Here is a 17,467-nt window from a genome sequence, read left to right as displayed (position 1 = left end):
TGTGCGTGTACTGTACAGGTGATGCTGTCCGGATGTGCCCGTGTGTGTCGCCACTTACATTTGGCTTTTTGAGCGTGTGGTGGAATGAGACTACGCGCTCTGTGAACATCCACATGCAAGAGCTCAGCTAGAGCAGGTGGATGTGGTTTCCAGACGTGTGTGTGTGTGTGTGTGTGTTGTGTGTGTTTGTGTGTGTTTGTGTGTGTGTGTAGGCTATGAGGACAGTGCTGTAACTAGATGTTAGTAAGTCTTCGCTGGCGGATGCCTGACGGTTGAGCTGCCAGCTGGCAGCCGTTCTGTTTGTAGTTGGTGGTAATCTATTATCTGTGAGTGCAGTGGATTGCTTGCTTAGACCTCAACAGCGTAATTACAGATTAATTCTCAAGGCTACAGGTAACACTGTAAAAAAAAAAACAAGTAATACAATGTTTTTTTAATTAAAAACAATTCTGTCAAAATAAATCTACAATGTTTTGCAAGAAAAGTATTCAGGTCCAACATTTTTAGGGGGATATTCTTAACCTCAATGTTTTTTTACTGTGTTTTTGGTCGAAAATACAGTCATTTGAGATTTTGGACTCGATTTTCATGTGTCTGTTATCTGTGTGTGCATACACGCAGATAATTCACTAGTAAGCTAAGCTAAGAGATAAGTGAGATAATTGGCTTGTGTGATTATCAGTCCTTGATGAGTCTATGATGAAAGCAGACAGATCTGAATGAGTGCTGATGTCGGGGTGGATCTGTCAGGGGGGGGGGGGGGGGGGGTGGGGAGATGTAGTCAAGCCCCCCCCACCCCCATAATCAAGTGATGACCCATTTTCCCGCGGCCCCACTTGTGGGAAGCGTCTGAAGCCCCGTCTCTCTGAGCAGACGGACAGGATGGCTCGGGGTGGATCGCATGCGGGGGCCATTGTTAACCCGTCGCCACGGATACAGGGCTAAGGGCCTGACCACCCTGAAATTTTGGGGGGGTCTTTAACGCTGAATGGCAGATTCGGAGAGAATGGGAGGTGAGCCTGTACTTCTAAACTCAACACGTGCAGGGGGAACATACTGGAGGAAACACTGGGGGGGGAAACACATGAGACACATCGCCACGGATACCAGCACGGCCCCTTCAAAGACTACCCGCACTATACACGGACACTTGAAAGGCCGACATCATAACACAACTAAGACGCGTTTTGTCGGACGTTTTTGCGCGATGCAGCACCTCTCCCCCCGTGGTGCTTTAGACTAGCAACACAGCCAGGACAAAGGACAACACTGGCAGCCTGGGATAGCTCCCCGGGGTGACTCATTAGAATTCCGCTTAAGCAGGATGTGTGAGAGCCAGGGGCACATCCCACCGCTGGCTCATCGGCAAGCTGCGCCGAGCACACTGCACCCGGCCTCGACCGTCGACCCCCCTCAGAGCTGCCTCTTTCTGAGGCTGGTCTCACAACAGGGCCGGGGGAAGCGCTGTAAAGACTCGCTTGAACGTCGCCACGCACTCACACACTTGAGCGCATCCAAACCGAACAACAACAATCTCTCCGACTCACCTGCTCTCTCCCTCAAGGCCCAAAACCCGAAAGGGTGTTTAGATGAGGGCGTTTAAAAAAACAAACCCAAAAAGATCAGTTTGGTCTTCCATCTCTGGACAACATCCAGCGACTGACAGCTTTAATATCCACCACTTAAACGTCCTCACTGAGAGGGGCCTGGAGCATCCCTGCCTGGATGCAGGCCCTCTGTTATTCTTGGGCTAAGAGGCTGGTACTGCTCCGTGCCAGAGATCAACGCAGGCAGGCCCTTAACCATGATCTATGAACTGTTTCATGACGCTGGCAGCAGGGGTGACATCAGAGGAGGGGAATGCGTCAGGGATGACAGGCTGCCCTGGAGTGGATCTGGGGGAGAGAAGAGAGGGGGAGAGACACGGAGAACGAGGGAGAGAAAGGAAGAGGGAGAGAAAGAGACAGAGATAGAGAGAAAGAGCCTTTCTCTGACCCCCCCCCCCCCCTCCCCTCACAGCATGCCAGGCAGTCCAGGCAGCGCCGGTTGTAAACGGGACCAGGTCAGGGCTCGTCAAGCGGCCGCGGTAACAGACAGACACCACGTCTGCTGGATCCCGCCGTTTACCTCCCTCGCTCCGTACGGAGAGGAGGGAGGAGGTAACCAGACCCTGAGCCCAGGGAGGCTAGGTGTGGAGGAGAGGAAGGAGAAGGTGGGAGGGGGAAGCGGGAAGGTAAGATAGCAGGCCTGGCCCCCCCCTCCCCCTCCCCCCTCCCCTCCCCCCTCCCCCCCCCACACACACACAGATGAAAGCAGAGGAAACAGGATGCGGGAGGTGTGAGGGGAGGCGAGCGAGACAGGTGGAGGTGACAGCTACGCGTGAGAGATGCTGAGGAGGATGGGGCGGGGAGGTGCCGGGGAGGGGAGTGGAGGGGAGGGGGGGGGGCGGAGGGGAACAGCTAGGTGGGGGGGGCGGGGGGGGGGGCAGAGGGGAACAGCTAGGTGTCAGCCTGGTGGAGACAGAGGGGGAGGCAGGTTTGCACGGAGACGGCGAGCTGTAATGTTGCCAACGTACAGGGGTGGATTCCATGAGCCGTTTGTCGAACGGCATGTGACACACACACTTTGGTGACGTCTCCCAGGAAGAGAAAACCATGCGGAGTGTTAAAGAACACTCTGTGTTCCCAAAACAACACGTTTCATTAAGTTGGACTTATAATTGTTCCATGCAATGTTTCATTAAGAGCACGCAGTCAAGAATGCGGACACGCAAGGTGTACGCATTCCACATTTTCCCCTAATTATTACCAGTCACCACTACAGAACGCTCTCATAGGGGAACTGTTCTCTCACTTCATTGCAGTGTCCTCAACAAAAATAGCAGAAATCGTACTAAGGTCTTCACCTATTTCAGAGCTGTGATTAGAGTCTTGTAATCTCAAACGGCCAGGCTGTGTGTGATGTGTGTGTGTGTGTGTGTGTGTGAGTGTGAGAGAGAGGGAGGGAGAGAGAGAGAGAGAGAGAGAGAGAGAGAGAGAGAGAGAGAGAGAGAGAGAGAGAGAGAGAGAGAGAGAGAGAGGAGAGAGAGAGAGAGAGAGAGAGAGAGAGAGAGAGAGAGAGAGAGAGAGAGAGAGAGAGAGAGAGAGAGAGAGAGAGATGGACAGGCTAGCAAGGCAATACCGGCTCAAAGTGGACATTGTCAACGAAACTTTCATTGCTGAGTACCCTCGTGCCAGCTGCCTTCTCCAGTGAATGTTAATACGTTCTCACTTCATCCCATCTGCCGCTTTGAACCCTAAATCCAGGGAGAAGTTGGCCTTTTTACTCCTCATTAACAGAGTGGACTTTAAGTGCCTCTGAAATCACAAAGAAGGTCAAAGGTGACGTGGGTGTTAGGCGGATGATATTCAAGCCGTTTTCCCTTGTCAGAGTGCCTGGATTACAGTGCTGGTCTCTGACGGTTTAGTGTACAAACCGATTGGGTTTAAATGACCTTCTTTCTTGTGATCCATTCTCCCTCGTTGTGGATGATAATCACTTGGTTCTGTGTTCCCAGGGATACTGTGCACGGCCTCAGCAGAGAGCTGTCTGTCATCCCCCTGTCAGAACGGAGGCACCTGCCTGGAGTCCATGGGGGCCTACGCATGCCTGTGCCCCGCAGGGCCCGACAGGTACACAGGCCGGCACTGCGAGCGCCTGGACGTGGACGCGTGCGGGAGCGGCCCCTGTGCCGGCGCCCGCTCCCGCTGCGTGGACGCCGTGGACGCCTACACCTGTCACTGTCCCCGGGCTACGCGGGGGAGGACTGCCGGGGGGCGGCCAGGGACTGCTCGGAGGAGCCGTGCCTCAACGGCGCCACGTGCCAGGAGACCCCGGACGGCCACGAGTGCCTCTGCGCCCCGGGGTACGAGGGCGCCGACTGCGAGGAGGACGTGGACGAGTGCCGGTCGGAGCCCTGCCACAACGGAGCCATCTGTAAAGACCGGGTTGACGGCTTCAGTGTTTCTGCGTGCCCGGTTTCCAGGGCTCCCGGTGCGGGATGGACATCAACGAGTGTGCCTCGCGGCCGTGCCAGAACAACGGGACGTGCGTGGACGAAATGGACCGCTACTGGTGTGACTGCCAGCTGGGCTACGAAGGTGAGACGGAGGTCATCTCCCTCAGACGAGCAGGGTGGGGGGATCGTGGGATGGCCGAGTCAGCCTCTCTCATCGCCCTCGCGCGTGTGTGTTTGGTTTTGTCTGTGTGTGCATCCCCCCGCCCTCCTCCAGGCTTGAACTGCGAGGTGGAGAGCGACGAGTGCGAGGAGCGCCCGTGCCGGAACGGAGCCACCTGCCGCGACCGTGTCGGCGCGTACGCCTGCGACTGCGTGCCGGGGTTCGACGGCTTCGACTGCGAGGTCAACGTGGACGAGTGTGCCAGCGCGCCCTGCCTGAACGAGGGCGCCTGCGTCGACCTGGTCAACAGGTACAGCCCTCTCTCTCTCTCTCTCTCTCTGCTCCTATCAGCTGCGGCGGCTACAGATTAGCCCCAATGTGTCGCCCAGGAACATGTCATCCTATGGAGCCCTCGCAGGCACTAAGTTTACTGGGGCAGGGATAAGGCGTAAGCCAATTATTTCAGAGGTTGATTAAACATTACGTGGAAAGTTGGGAAAACCGGACAGAGGGCTTGGACGAGATCCATCTATCGTGTTCTGAGTGGACACCTCCACGGACTGAACTAAACTCTGTGTTTTGTACGCAATTCATGACGGGAGGTTGCACTCTTCAGATGTCGAAGTGATATGGATTTCTATGCATACGCAAATGACAAACACTGAAGTGAATGACGTTTATGGGATGTTCACATTCCCATAGGCCGTGTGTTCCGGTCTCTGGGATGAACGTCAATGAACGTTGAGCGTCGTCATGACGGTCTGTCAGAAACACGACCCCTAAGATCTGCGTTGCGTTGTTCCCCAGCTACGAATGCGAGTGTGCCGGGACGGGCTTCAAGGGGCTGCTCTGCGAGGAGGACATCCCTGAATGTGCTTCTGACCCCGTCAACACGGAGCCACCTGCCTGGAGGGGGTCAACCAGTACAGCTGCACATGCTGGCCAGGTACACACACACACACACACGGCCATCTGCTTTCGTTTAAGACTGCACAATCTACTACGCTAATCGAAATAAAAGTCTTTTTTTAGATGACTTATACATATACCAGTACATTATATGTTATACATAGATATTATATGCCCCCTAGTGCACGACAGGGGGCTGTTTTCCTCAGAGCATCAACAACACCACGGCACCCTGCTTTCCTGACCGTCCACAAACACATGCACACAAGAGTACAACGCAGATGTGTTGAGGCTTACCGATGGGTGACTGTGTGTGTGTGTGTGTGCGTGTGTGTTGTGTGTGTTTTGACAGGTTACGAGGGTCACAACTGCCAGGAGGACGTGGACGAGTGCGAGGAGGAGCCCTGTCAGAACGGCGGCGAGTGTTTCCAGCGCTCGGAGGCGCTCCGCTATGGCGTGCTGCCTGAGCTGGCGGGAGAGTTCAGATACGAGGAGGCAGCAGGCTACCTCTGCCACTGTCTCCCCGGGTTCACAGGTCAGTCTCCAGTCCACACCGCGGTCCTAACTCGAAATAACAGGGTTACACTGATCAAATATTCAGCGGGACAGTGTCATCTGAACAAAGGAATATGTAAGACAGGGCTCCGGTCAATGACACAGCAAATTGATACAAATAAGAACATTTTGACTCAAATAATCAAATGATCGACAGGTGTTTGACTGTGTTGTTGAGTGATGAGGGGACGCCGTCCTGTGTTGCAGGGGAGAGCTGTGCGATCAACGTGGACGAGTGCGAGTCTGACCCCTGCCAGAACAGAGGAACCTGCCTGGACCTGGACGACTCGTACCAGTGCGTGTGCGCTCCTGGCTTCACAGGTACACCCCCCCACACCCCCTCGACGAGGCCGCGCGCGTCAGGACTCCAAATCCTCCTCTTCTCGTGACTTCACGCATTAGCGTCGAAAAGGAGAGACGGTGCCGTCGAAATCCTCCGTGTGGCATGTTACACGCACAGAGCAAACACCCTGAATTCACTCGCTGGGACACTTAAGGTGTAATCCAAGTCCTGCTGACCATCCTCTCCCAGGCTGCCAGGGAGTTAATAGATCCTTAGTAGGGATTTGTCACCTCCAGTCAAAACAGAGGGAAAACTCGGACCGAAAAAAAACAGTTTGACCTTGAGATACAAAAACAAGGCTGGCTCGGACACAACAGCGGTCGCCATGCTGGGGTAGCTCATGGGACTCCTGGTAGAGGGGGTCGGGAGAGGGAGAGACAAGGAGCTGTGACAGGGTGGGGATGGATGGACATATGGAGGGGTCGCGAAACAGGAGGAAATCCTATAAAACCAGCCATATGTCAGTCGCCCGTCCCCGGGCTTTAAACGGGGGTCTTTTCTTAATTTTGACCAGTGGGGGAGGGATTATTGACAAGCTGCTTAAAGGCCTAATCAACGGCCACTGTTAAAAAAACAAAGCATGAAAGATGTCCGTCGAAAAACAATCACACCCGCGTAAAACGCATAGTTGCAGAATCTTGCTGCATTTTCATGCTGGGAAGGGCCTTCGACTGCCATTGTGCAACAGGCACCAACAATTCAAGCGGTAATAACACACCTAGAGAGTAAGATACATTATGATCCCGCTAACTTTCCTTTGCACGTGCCTTCTGGGTTTTTCCGACTTTCCACGTGCACACACCGTCCGGCAGGCTGAGCCAATTACTCGAGTACCCCCTTCACACTCTCCTCGCATCCCCCTTCAGCTCGCCCAAGACAGGGCTTGGGGGGGGGGCTCAGCTGAAGCCTGTCTGCCTTGCCTCTAACGCCGTCTGCCACTAGCGGGCATCTCTTAGGCATTGATCAGGGAGGGACTACCGCAGGCCCGCAACATTCCTGTTGTCAGCAGTGACACGAGCCAGCTGGGAGGGGAGGCTTACGGCTCAGCCCGGGCCGGGCTGCAGTGAGGAGGCTGGGAGGGGAGAGGAGGGAGGGAGGGAGGAAGGGAGGGAGGGAGGGAGGGAAGGAAGGGGAGGGAGGGAGGGAGGAGGGTGGGCAGGGCTGGACTCTAATCACTCCTGCCTGCCTGGTACAGAGTGGTGGGGAGTGTACAGCCTGGGTGTCTGTTTATACTACAAGTGTGAGTGTGTGTGTGTGTGTGTGTGAGAGAGAGAGGGACAGAGAGAGAGAGAGAGAGAGGCTACGGATCGCTTCTTTGGGACCTGCCGGCCGTGTGCGTGTTAGTGTGTGTGTTGACTGCGGCTGTCCCTGGGAGAGCAGAGAATGAGGGAGGTACTGCTGATACTGCTGTGGTGCTGCTGGACGGGACACCGGGGGCTGACAGGTATAGTAAACACCTTGTGGAGAGGCTGGTGTGGAGGGCTGGAGGAGGGCGGATGAACAGGTCCAGAGCTTCTCTTGTTTCAAACCAAAGACTGTTTGAGGGCCTTGTTCGTGGTTTTCCATTGAGCACTGAGATGGGGATCAATTGGTGTTTGGTAAACATAGTAGATCGAATGCGAGTGTGGTAACGACAACAGATTGCGTTGTGTGCTTGTGGCGCAGGGAGAAAGGGCAGTAGCAGAAGTCGGTCTGTTATGAAATATTTCAAAGGTCCGGCAAAATCCACTTAGCGTAATATCAGACGTTCATTCATAATGCGTTAATCAATTTAAGATCAAATTCCCTGCCTAAAGTCGTTAGCGGGCTCTTTGCTAAACTCATTTCCTAATTAGCCGATGTCATGTAATCGAGTCCTTCCTGCAGAGCCGTGTTCGTGCTGGTGTGCTTTGATCTGCATGTGATTAACTCATTCGGTTCGACGGTCCAGACATGAAGTCTCCTGTCGAAGACAGCACAACACGCCTGCCAGACTGGGCTCATGTGTGGGGGGGTTTGAGCAGGCTAATGCAGCCCCCCCGGAAAGCAGATTTAGGAGAGAGGTTTTGCGCTGACGCTTGTTTTCCCGACCCCGCCAGGTGTGCACTGCGAGGTGGACGTGGACGAGTGCGAGAGCCAGCCGTGTCAGAACGGCGCCCGGTGCGAGGACGCCGTAGACGCGTACGCCTGCCGCTGCCCCGAGGCCGAGCCCGGCCGGGAGCCCTGGGGCGGCCGGCACTGCGACGTGACGCTGACCGGATGCCGGGGCCACGCGTGCGCCAACGGGGCCGTCTGCGTGCCCGTCTTGGCGGAAGGCCGGCACGACTACACCTGCTCCTGCGCCCCGGGCTACACCGGGCGCCGCTGTAACACCTCCACCACCTTCTCCTTCTCTGAGGAGGGCTATCTCCACATCCGGCTGCCTGCTGCCAACAGGACCAGAAGGCAGGCAGGAGACCCCCCACACCAGCACGGCCTCCACGTCAAGCTACGCTTCAGGACCACGCTCCCCGACGTCCTGCTCTTCCACGCCGCCGCCAGCGACCACTCCGTGACGCTGGAGGTCGTCGGCGGTTTTGCGCGGGTCCGCGGCCAATCGGGGAAGACGCCGCAGGTCACGCGGCGGGTCAATGACGGAGACTGGTACGAGGCGAGCGTGAGCGCGAACGAGACGCTGGCGCTGGCGGTGAGGGGGGCGGGCTGCGGCCGAGAGGGCTGCACGGCGGACGGCGAGACCCACAACCACCTGACGTTCCCCCAGTGGAGTTCCTACTCCCAGCTGTACGTAGGGGGCGCCCCCCCGGGGCTTCGGCCCAGTCCCCTGAATCAGACACGCTTCCTGGGCTGCATGCAGGACCTGGAGGTGGATCACCAGCTGGTGCTGCCCCAGGACGTGGCCGAGGAGCAGGCCAGTCACATGGAGCTGGGCTGCAACAAGACCGACTGGTGCCTCCCGGACACCTGCTCGGAGCATGGACGCTGCGTGGACCTGTGGGTGAGCTCCCGCTGTGACTGCGACAGGCCTTACTTCGGTGACAGCTGCAAGGGAGGTGAGTCAGGATGGCCCAAAGGAAAATATGATCAATAATCACCATCCTACTTTCAAATCTATAAAACATGACATGACAGATGTTGTATATATGTATATACAGTACCAGTCAAAAAACTGAATGGGAAAATGTGTCCAAACTTTTGACTGGTACTTTACATAGATGTTTCGACTTGGAGTTGATCGGTAATGTACAAAAGTGTAAGTCAAATGCTAAACACGATTCATTGGTTGAACCCTGGACAGGCGCGCATTGGCGCCCCTCCCCCAGTTCTCTCTAACAGCCTCCATCCCTCCCTCTCGCCAGAGTACAAGTCATGGACTTTCGGTCCGGAGAACCTCCTCAGCTACGCCTCCTACAACATCACCCAGAGCCTCGGGGACAACTTCACCCTCTCCTTCTTCCTGCGCACCCTCAAGCTCGGCGGCCTCCTGTTCCAGCTGCGCCGGGGCGATGTCCCCTACCTCAATGTCTACCTCCGCAACGGCACCGTGGCCTTCAGCGGCCACGCCAACACCATCCTGGCCGACGCGGTGCCCCTCGCCGACGGCCAGAGGCACCTGGTGGCGGTGAGGCTCCGCCGCGGTCAGGTCATCTTCCCCAAGGCCCGCGGGCCGGGCTCCCTGGGGAAGAGGGTGAGCGTGGAGGCCGGGGACGTGGTCTACGTCGGGGGCCTTCCCCCCGGGAACAAAAGCCTCTCCTGGGGGGGGCACTTCAAGGGGTGCCTCCAGGACGTCCGCCTGGACGAGGTGCGTCTGACGGGGGGAGAGCCCGCTGGCGAGGAGGGCCGTGGCCCGCTCGCGCACGACAACGTCCTGGAGGACTGCGTCAGTGATCGAACCTGTCAGGTAAAAATCGAGCTCCAAAAGCACATTCCCCCCCACGCAGGCGGGATCTGCCGTTGTTGATCTGCACCCAGGAGATGGATCTAAACTCTAAAAGGCTTATGGTGTTAACCCGTGTTTGTGTCTGCGCAGGGCCGGCCCTGTCTGAATGGAGGGACGTGCAAGGTCACCTGGAACGACTTCAAGTGTCACTGTCCCGAGAGCTTCTCTGGCAGGGCGTGCGAGCGACGCGTGTGGTGTGTCACTGAGCCTTGTGTCACGGGTAGCCAGTGCGTCGACCTGCTGGACGGATACGAATGTGAGCTTCCAGAAAGTTCTCTCTCTTTGAGACCGTCAGACTCCTTTGCTTTCTCTCGCCTTCTGTGTCTGTTTCTGACACAAACGCCGAGAAGATGTGTTGTGTTTTTTACAAAGTCATGTCCAATCGCTACAGTATATAATGTTGACTTTCACCGTCGGAGTTCTAAATGTGTCCTTCTCTCGGCGCAGGCCTCGCTAATGCTACTTTCGAGGACAACGCTCTGCAGTTTGTGGCCAACGGCTCGCTGGCGGAGGCGGTGACCAGCGTCTCCATGGTGCTGCGCACCAGAGAGGAGAACGCCACGCTGCTCCGGGCGGCCAACGGCGCCGACGTCTTCTGCCTGGGCCTGCTCAACGCCTCCCCGCTCGTCAAGCTGCGCAGCGGCGACGGCCCGGAGCTGCTGGCCTTCACCGGCGACGTGCCCGTCTCCGACGGCGCCTGGCACCACCTCAGGCTGACCATGGAGGACCCTCGGCGGCCGGCGTCCCGCTGGGTCCTCACGGTGGACGGGCGGAGGGCGGGCGCCAGCGGCGGCCAGGGTAACAACCTCAACTTCCTCAACGACACCACGGTGTGGCTCGCTCAGAACTTCACCGGCTGCCTTGGACACGTGAGGGTGGGCAGGGTTCACCTGCCCATTACCGACCAACAGGAAGTCCCCCAGTTCAGCCGCTTTCTCAAGCAGGGAGGCCAGGACCCCCCGCTCGGGTGCACCGGTGCCCCTGTGTGCCAGCCCAACCCTTGCTTCAACCAGGGAACGTGCCAGGATCTCTTCAACCTCCCCGGCTGCAGCTGTGCCCCGGGCTGGGACGGCCCGTTCTGCCAGAGAGACCCAGACGACTGCACCTCGGGCCCCTGCGGCCATGGCAACTGCACAGACCTGCTAGGGGACTACCAGTGCGAGTGCCAGGCAGGGTACGGGGGCGGGGATTGCCAGCAGGAGCTGGACAACTGCCTCGAACACAGCTGTCTGAACGGGGGCACGTGCCTGGAAGCCACGGGGAGCCACAAATGTGCGTGTCCAGAAGGGTTCACCGGGCGACGGTGCCAGTGAGTATGAAACACACTCTTGGACCTGCTCTGTGTGTGTTTTTTTTATTTTTATGATATGAACATAAATATCTCTTTTCTCCACAGACGGAGATTTCCGTCCCTGGACTGTAGTGTTCTACAATGTTTGAATGGTGGGGTGTGCATGGATGGGATATGGGGGGCTAACTGCACATGCAAGCCAGGCTACACTGGAGAAAGGTATGTATAGTACCCAGGAAATACTTACCTGTGGTTGTACCGCACCGGGTGGCAACTGCTGTTCTGCTGCCGTGTTCAAAGTTGTTGACTTCCTGTTTCCTGTCTCTCAGGTGTGAGACCCAAATAGACACGTGCGAGAGCAGTCCCTGCCTCAACGGCGCCGCCTGCGTCGACAGCCTCGCCGACGGCTTCCTGTGCGAGTGCGCCGAGGGCTTCAGCGGTACCCTCTGCGACGGCATCGTGAGTGACCCTCATCCCTCCCCCCCCCCCCCCCGGTCGCAGCCATCGCACCGTTCGACACTCATCCGTCCGCTCTCTCTCTCTCTCTCTCTCTCTCTCTCTCTCTCATGCAGAAACAGCAGCGGAGTGACCGCGTGCCCTGGCTGGTGATCGCCATCCCCCTGGGCAGCCTCTGCGTGCTCCTGTCCGTCATCGTGCTGCTCTTCATGGTCCTGACGGCCCGCAAGAAGCGCCAGTCGGAGGGCACCTACAGCCCCAGCGCCCAGGAGGTGGCGGGGGCGCGCCTGGAGATGGGGAGCGTGCTCAAGGTGCCCCCCGAGGAGAGGCTGATATGAGGGGGAGGACCAAGGGGGACAGATGGACGCCGCGGGCACAGCCTACGCCGCCCCGCCCCCGGGCAGGCTGAGCAGAGAGGTCTCTTCTGGGGGGAGGGGGTGGACACGGGTGGGGGTGCGGGCCTCACTGTGGCGCCACGCTGCCGGGTCCCGACCTGGGAGGGGGGGAGGGGAGTGGGGGAGGGGTGGGCGGGGGGTTCCGGACCCTGGGTTTGATCCCTGAGCCACGGAGGACAGATCCAAGAGCCAAAAGGCCGAAAGGACAGTCTGTTCTCTCCCCATCAGTCAGGCACGTTCGCGGGGCTGGGATGTATCAAAGGAGCCCTCCCTCTTGACCCGGGCTCATTGGAATGTTGATGTCCGTAGGACTGAAAGTCAACAGGAACGCCGACTTAAAAGAAACGTAATCTACCTGTGAATACACTGTACAGTATTTTATCCCACATTCGGTGACTTAAATAGACAAATCCATCGTTGTTTTCTGATATGCACTGTATTGGCTCAAAGGCTAACCACTACGACGGTATCATTTTCTGTCTCTGTATATAAGCTTGTCTCTTTCCTCGACGATACTGTTTGTCTTTTGTCTCCGCATCGTGTACATGTTTGACTCGGAGGGGAAACGGGAGGAATGTTTTCTTTCGCGACCGCTGTCCATCTCTGTTAGGCTGCGTATCCACTGTAGTTCTGTATACTGTCGGCCATCTCACTGTTCCTCTCTCCTCTCACTGTTCCTCTCTCCTCTCACTGTTCCTCTCTCATCTCACTGTTCCTCTCTCCTCTCACTGTTCCTCTCTCCTCTCACTGTTCCTCTCTCCTCTCACTGTTCCTCTCACTGTTCCTCTCTCCTCTCACTGTTCCTCTCTCCTCTCACTGTTCCTCTCTCCTCTCACTGTTCCTCTCTCCTCTCGCTGTTCCTCTCTCCTCTCGCTGTTCCTCTCTCCTCTCACTGTTCCTCTCTCCTCTCACTGTTCCTCTCTCCTCTCACTGTTCCTCTCTCCTCTCACTGTTCCTCTCTCCTCTCACTGTTCTCTGCCCACCAGTGCCGCCATCTGAAAGAACCAAGCCACTATAGGACATAGCTGCTGTCCCGTTTTAGGTGCTGAACACATGATTTTACCTCTCTGTATCAGGTGCTACCCGGTTGCATCCCGTGTGACTTAGGAGAAGGAAACTCACACCTTTTGTGATATGGAGTGAGCTCGATCAAATGTTTTATAATAGTACAGGCTTGATGCATGTCGTTAGGGATATTGGCTTTCTGAGTCTGGAACATGCGAATGACCATGTGACCGTGCTTGGGTGTGCCTTTACGTTGACCTGCAAACCATATAACCCAGCCTGATGTATTGGACTTTTAACGACACCAAAATGCATCCATTTCCAAACTTGAAATCACTTTTAAAGCCTGCCCGTGCAGACGTCTTACACGGGGAGGGCCCTAGGGCCTTGGGCCGCACGGTCGCTGTGTTGCAGCCTGCCTAGCTGGCTCTGCTGCATGGCCAGACAGGTGTACAGGGAGCAGGGTACCGAGTAGACCCGCACACCGGTGTTCTCACTGAGGGTCTGAACACACACTGGAGTCAAGAGTCCACACTGGACGAGTAGCTACTTTAGTCCCCAGAAACGGTATTACACTGGAGTCATTTCTACTCTAACGGTAGGCTAGCGTGCACTGTCGACCAGGAGGAGCTACAGAGTACCTGTTCAGTATTCTGCGGCTGATTATGTATACCTGTACTATAAGATGATGCAGTCCTGTTGGATGGTGACACTGTACTCATCTGTTGCTGTTGGTTTGCCTAAGTTAATGGATGAAAACCACACAAGGCAATGGATAATAAATGTTAAAAAAAAACGTCACTAAGTGTCTGATTTGATATGTAACCACTGATGTCGTTTAACGCTGTGAGGAAATACAATGTTTTTGTCATTAATTATTTGACTGTAGTTTCAGTTGTGGTGACCTGCTTCTTGGGGCTTTAGAAGGCAGTGGTTCCAGCTCCACTAAATGGAAGAGAAAACCACCCACTGTACGTATTCCTATTCTCTCCAACTCTCCCATTTTCTCTCTCGTTTTCTGTCTCTCACCCAGATGAAAAGAAGGCTATGGTGGTCGTTTTAAGTGTAATTCTCTCATCTGAAAGAGGCCGACGGAACCTGCCTCGGATATTGAAACTCGGAGGGGGGTCTCCTTCGGTTCGAGGAGGAACATTTTTAAAAGGCGTTCCTCCCAGCGGAGGGAAACGAGGGGATTCACTTATCTTGGCCGCAGCCAGACAAAGCCACGCCTGGCTGCATAGGTGATGATAGCCAGACCAGCCTGCAGACCCAGAGACCCAGCTCTGGGTCGCTGTCATCAATAACAGCAGGCTCTGAGACCAGTGTACTGCTGACATCAAGAAGTAGTCTCTCTCTCCCCCCCCCTCTCCCCCCCCCCCCCCCTCTCCCCCTCTCTCTCTCTCTCTCTCTCTCTCTCTCTCTCTCTCTCTCTCTCTCCTCTCTCTCTCTCTCTCTCTCTCTCTCTCTCTCTCTCTCTCTCTCTCTCTCTCTCTCTCTCTCTCTCTCCTCTCTCTCTCCTCTCTCTCACTCTCTCTCTCTCTCTCTCTCTCTCTCTCTCTCTCTCTCTCTCTCTCTCTCTCTCTCTCTCTCTCTCTCTCTCTCTCTCTCTCTCTCTCTCTCTCTCTCTCTCTCCTCTCTCTCTCTCTCTCTCCCTCTCTCTCCTCTCTCTCTCTCTCTCTCTCTCTCTCTGCTTTCTTTGAAGATCCATTGGCGAATTCCTTTGTGTCTTTGTCAGCCTCCCGCCCTGGGTGGGTGCTGAGTTGGTCAGCGTCTCGCTCCCTAATGAAGGAAGCTGAAACAGGATGAGGAGGCCTGCCTGGCCTCCCTCATCCCTCGGTGTGGGGGCGGTGGCGGCAGGAATGCTGGAATCCTTGCTTCGATGACCCCTTCCTCGACACACCCTCCGACACGCACACACACGATCCAACACAAACACGCACCCACATTACGACTTACACACACACACGCACACTACACACACACACCGCTCTGACACATCCGCACACACACACGCACCGAAGTCCACGAACACACACATGCACCGTGCGCGCGCACGACAGGCAGGGAGTGATGATGCGGCAAACCCCCAGTGCCAATCCCAGCCGGTGAACGAGCGCTGAGGAGATAATCCTCACCTAAGATACATTAAACATAGGAGGGCCCCGGCAGCCTCATGTTTATATTCATCTGGATTAGCACTTTGCTGCCTCTGTGGAGAAGCTTCAGGTCAGGAGGCTACCGAGGCAGAAAGAGAAAGGGAGGGAAACTGAATGGAGCCTTGGACAAAGAGGCACACTCCAGCACCCAGTTGAGCCTTGCTCTGTTTCTCCCCCCCCCCCCCCCCGCTCCCTCCTCACACCCTCCCCTCCGCACTCCGCCTCCCCCCCTCCCCCTCCCCGTCTCTGAGGGATGGAGAGGGTGCGCGGGGGTGCGACGGGGCCCCCCCCCCCCCACCCTCCCCCACCGGAGCTGAGCCGCGCGCCGGCGAGTGACAGGCCTGACAGACGAGGGCCTGTTCCCGGGTAAGTATCATGTCAGGGAGAGGCGGCGCGCGGCGGGAAAGCGTGCTAGCGCGCCGGTGTCAGCCATCATGGTGCCAGCTCGCCGTCTAATGAGGGAGACGGCCGTCTCCCGCTCCCTCCTCAGTGTCAGCCGACTGCCGACAAATCAGCCGCGCGTCACCGCCGCCCACAAATGATATGTTGACAAATTGCAGATATTTCACTTTTAATTGACACTAAGAGACGGAGATGATGCCGCTGCCAAGGCTTCTGAGGAGACAATGGGAAGCCAGTGGAAGAGCAGGAGGGAGGTGGGGGTGGGGGGGGGGTGGGGGTGGGGGGGGGAGGTGGTGGGGTGGATGGGGGAGGGGGGGAGAGGATGAGAGGATGAGAGAGGGAAAGGGGTGCCGCTCTGAGGAGAGAGAGCCGGAGAAGAGGAGAACGTCGAAGTGAGCTTTGGAAGATGTTTAATATTTTGCTCGCGGGTGTCGTTCGGCGGCGCGCTGTGTGCACAGGGGGGCTGGTTGAGGAGAAGGGGGAGAGAGGAGCAGAGCTAAGATTAGAGGTGTGTTTGTGAGGGTTGTCAGTGTGGCGCTGACAGACGCAGAGAGGGGCGGCGGCGCGGCGCCACTGATTCTGCGGTGCGCTCGCGGCTGACTGACTGTTCTAACGCTGACAATGTTAGCTATTCATTTAGCCAGGTATGCTCCCTCGGGGGGGTGACTTGGGCTGTGGCACATGAAGGGTGAAACCCAAATTCACTTCATGTGGCAGCTAATTTGACTGTTTACACTTCTAATTGGATCGACGTTTAAGGGAACTGAATTCTGGGGGCTTTAATAGGTCCAACCTTAATTGGAACAGGACACTTCACCACGTCGGGTAGAGTGAGGTGGGAGAGGATCCAAACCTACTGACTAGGCCTGTGTTGATGCCAGTTAAACAATTACTGCTGTGCTGAGAAGGTGCAATAGCTAATTGTCTAATTTATTTCCATATCTCCAGCCATTATTCAGCCGTTTGCAGTACAGATGTCTTACCACTAGAGGGCAAGAACGAGCTGCAGCCGAGCGCAGAGAGGAGGGGGGCTGGGGCAGGATGGTGCGAATTAGAAGTGGAAGTGTTTTACTATGGGTTTGTTCAAATCAGATCATTGAAATGGCCTAAACTTTTTATTTTCCCCCAGCGCCTCATGAATAAAGCTATGACCCTGTCTTTGGCACAAGGCTTTGTCTGAAGCGCCCACACACACACACACACACACACACACACACACACACACACTGAGTCGCCCGTATATGACTAATAGTCACAGGTCACTATGGAACATCATTAGACATCCAGCTGTCAGACAGATCTTTGAATGCTAAATTGGATGAGAGAGAGACCGGGTGAGAACAATACCGCTGGATAATGACTCAATTGCATATTCTCTGATGTTTGAAAACCCCCCGTCGCTTCTCACCTCAAAATGTATATTAGAAAATGAAAGCATGTGTGACTGCAATACCTCTCGTTTCACCGGAGTTTGGCTGAATGGATTCGACCCGAGGGCCTTTTTCTCACGGAAGTGAGAGTTTAAAAGGACTAAGTTTTGTGTGTGGAGGGGTAGAGAGTATATTTACTCTGCTGATGAATACTGTGTTAATTGTTGGCGTTGGTGTAATGCTATGTGAATGGAATGTTAATGTGTACCCCAGGGTAGGGCTGAGAGAGAGGGAGACATCGCTCATTACAGTAATTATACCTGCAGGAGAGGATCCCCCAACCCAGGAAGAACTCCAGCATCTCTCTCACACACACTTCACACACACACACACACACACACACACACACACACACACACAGCCTTTTTTTTAAACACACACACACTTATCTCACACCCACACATCTCAATGATACCCCCCCCCTCCCCCCACACACACACTCTAAACAACTC

General features: G+C 55.8%; 1 protein-coding gene across 1 annotated transcript; it reads left to right on the top strand.

Moving 5' to 3' along the window:
• Window positions 1–988: 988 nt before the first annotated feature.
• Window positions 989–12,017, top strand: LOC134014896 (protein crumbs homolog 2-like). Its single transcript, XM_062454075.1, is given in 16 exon segments — window positions 989–1,013; window positions 3,557–3,784; window positions 3,787–3,996; window positions 3,999–4,139; window positions 4,272–4,467; window positions 4,965–5,041; window positions 5,044–5,103; window positions 5,419–5,601; window positions 5,829–5,942; window positions 8,043–8,993; window positions 9,300–9,841; window positions 9,971–10,136; window positions 10,328–11,189; window positions 11,277–11,390; window positions 11,501–11,630; window positions 11,744–12,017. Coding segments are annotated over 16 exon segments (4,221 nt in total). The 3' UTR covers window positions 11,966–12,017.
• Window positions 12,018–17,467: the final 5,450 nt, after the last annotated feature.

The sequence above is a fragment of the Osmerus eperlanus genome, chromosome 28 (assembly GCF_963692335.1).
Source record: "Osmerus eperlanus chromosome 28, fOsmEpe2.1, whole genome shotgun sequence".
NCBI classification, from domain to species: Eukaryota; Metazoa; Chordata; class Actinopteri; order Osmeriformes; family Osmeridae; genus Osmerus; species Osmerus eperlanus.
This window is presented reverse-complemented; position numbering and strand designations above follow the sequence as displayed.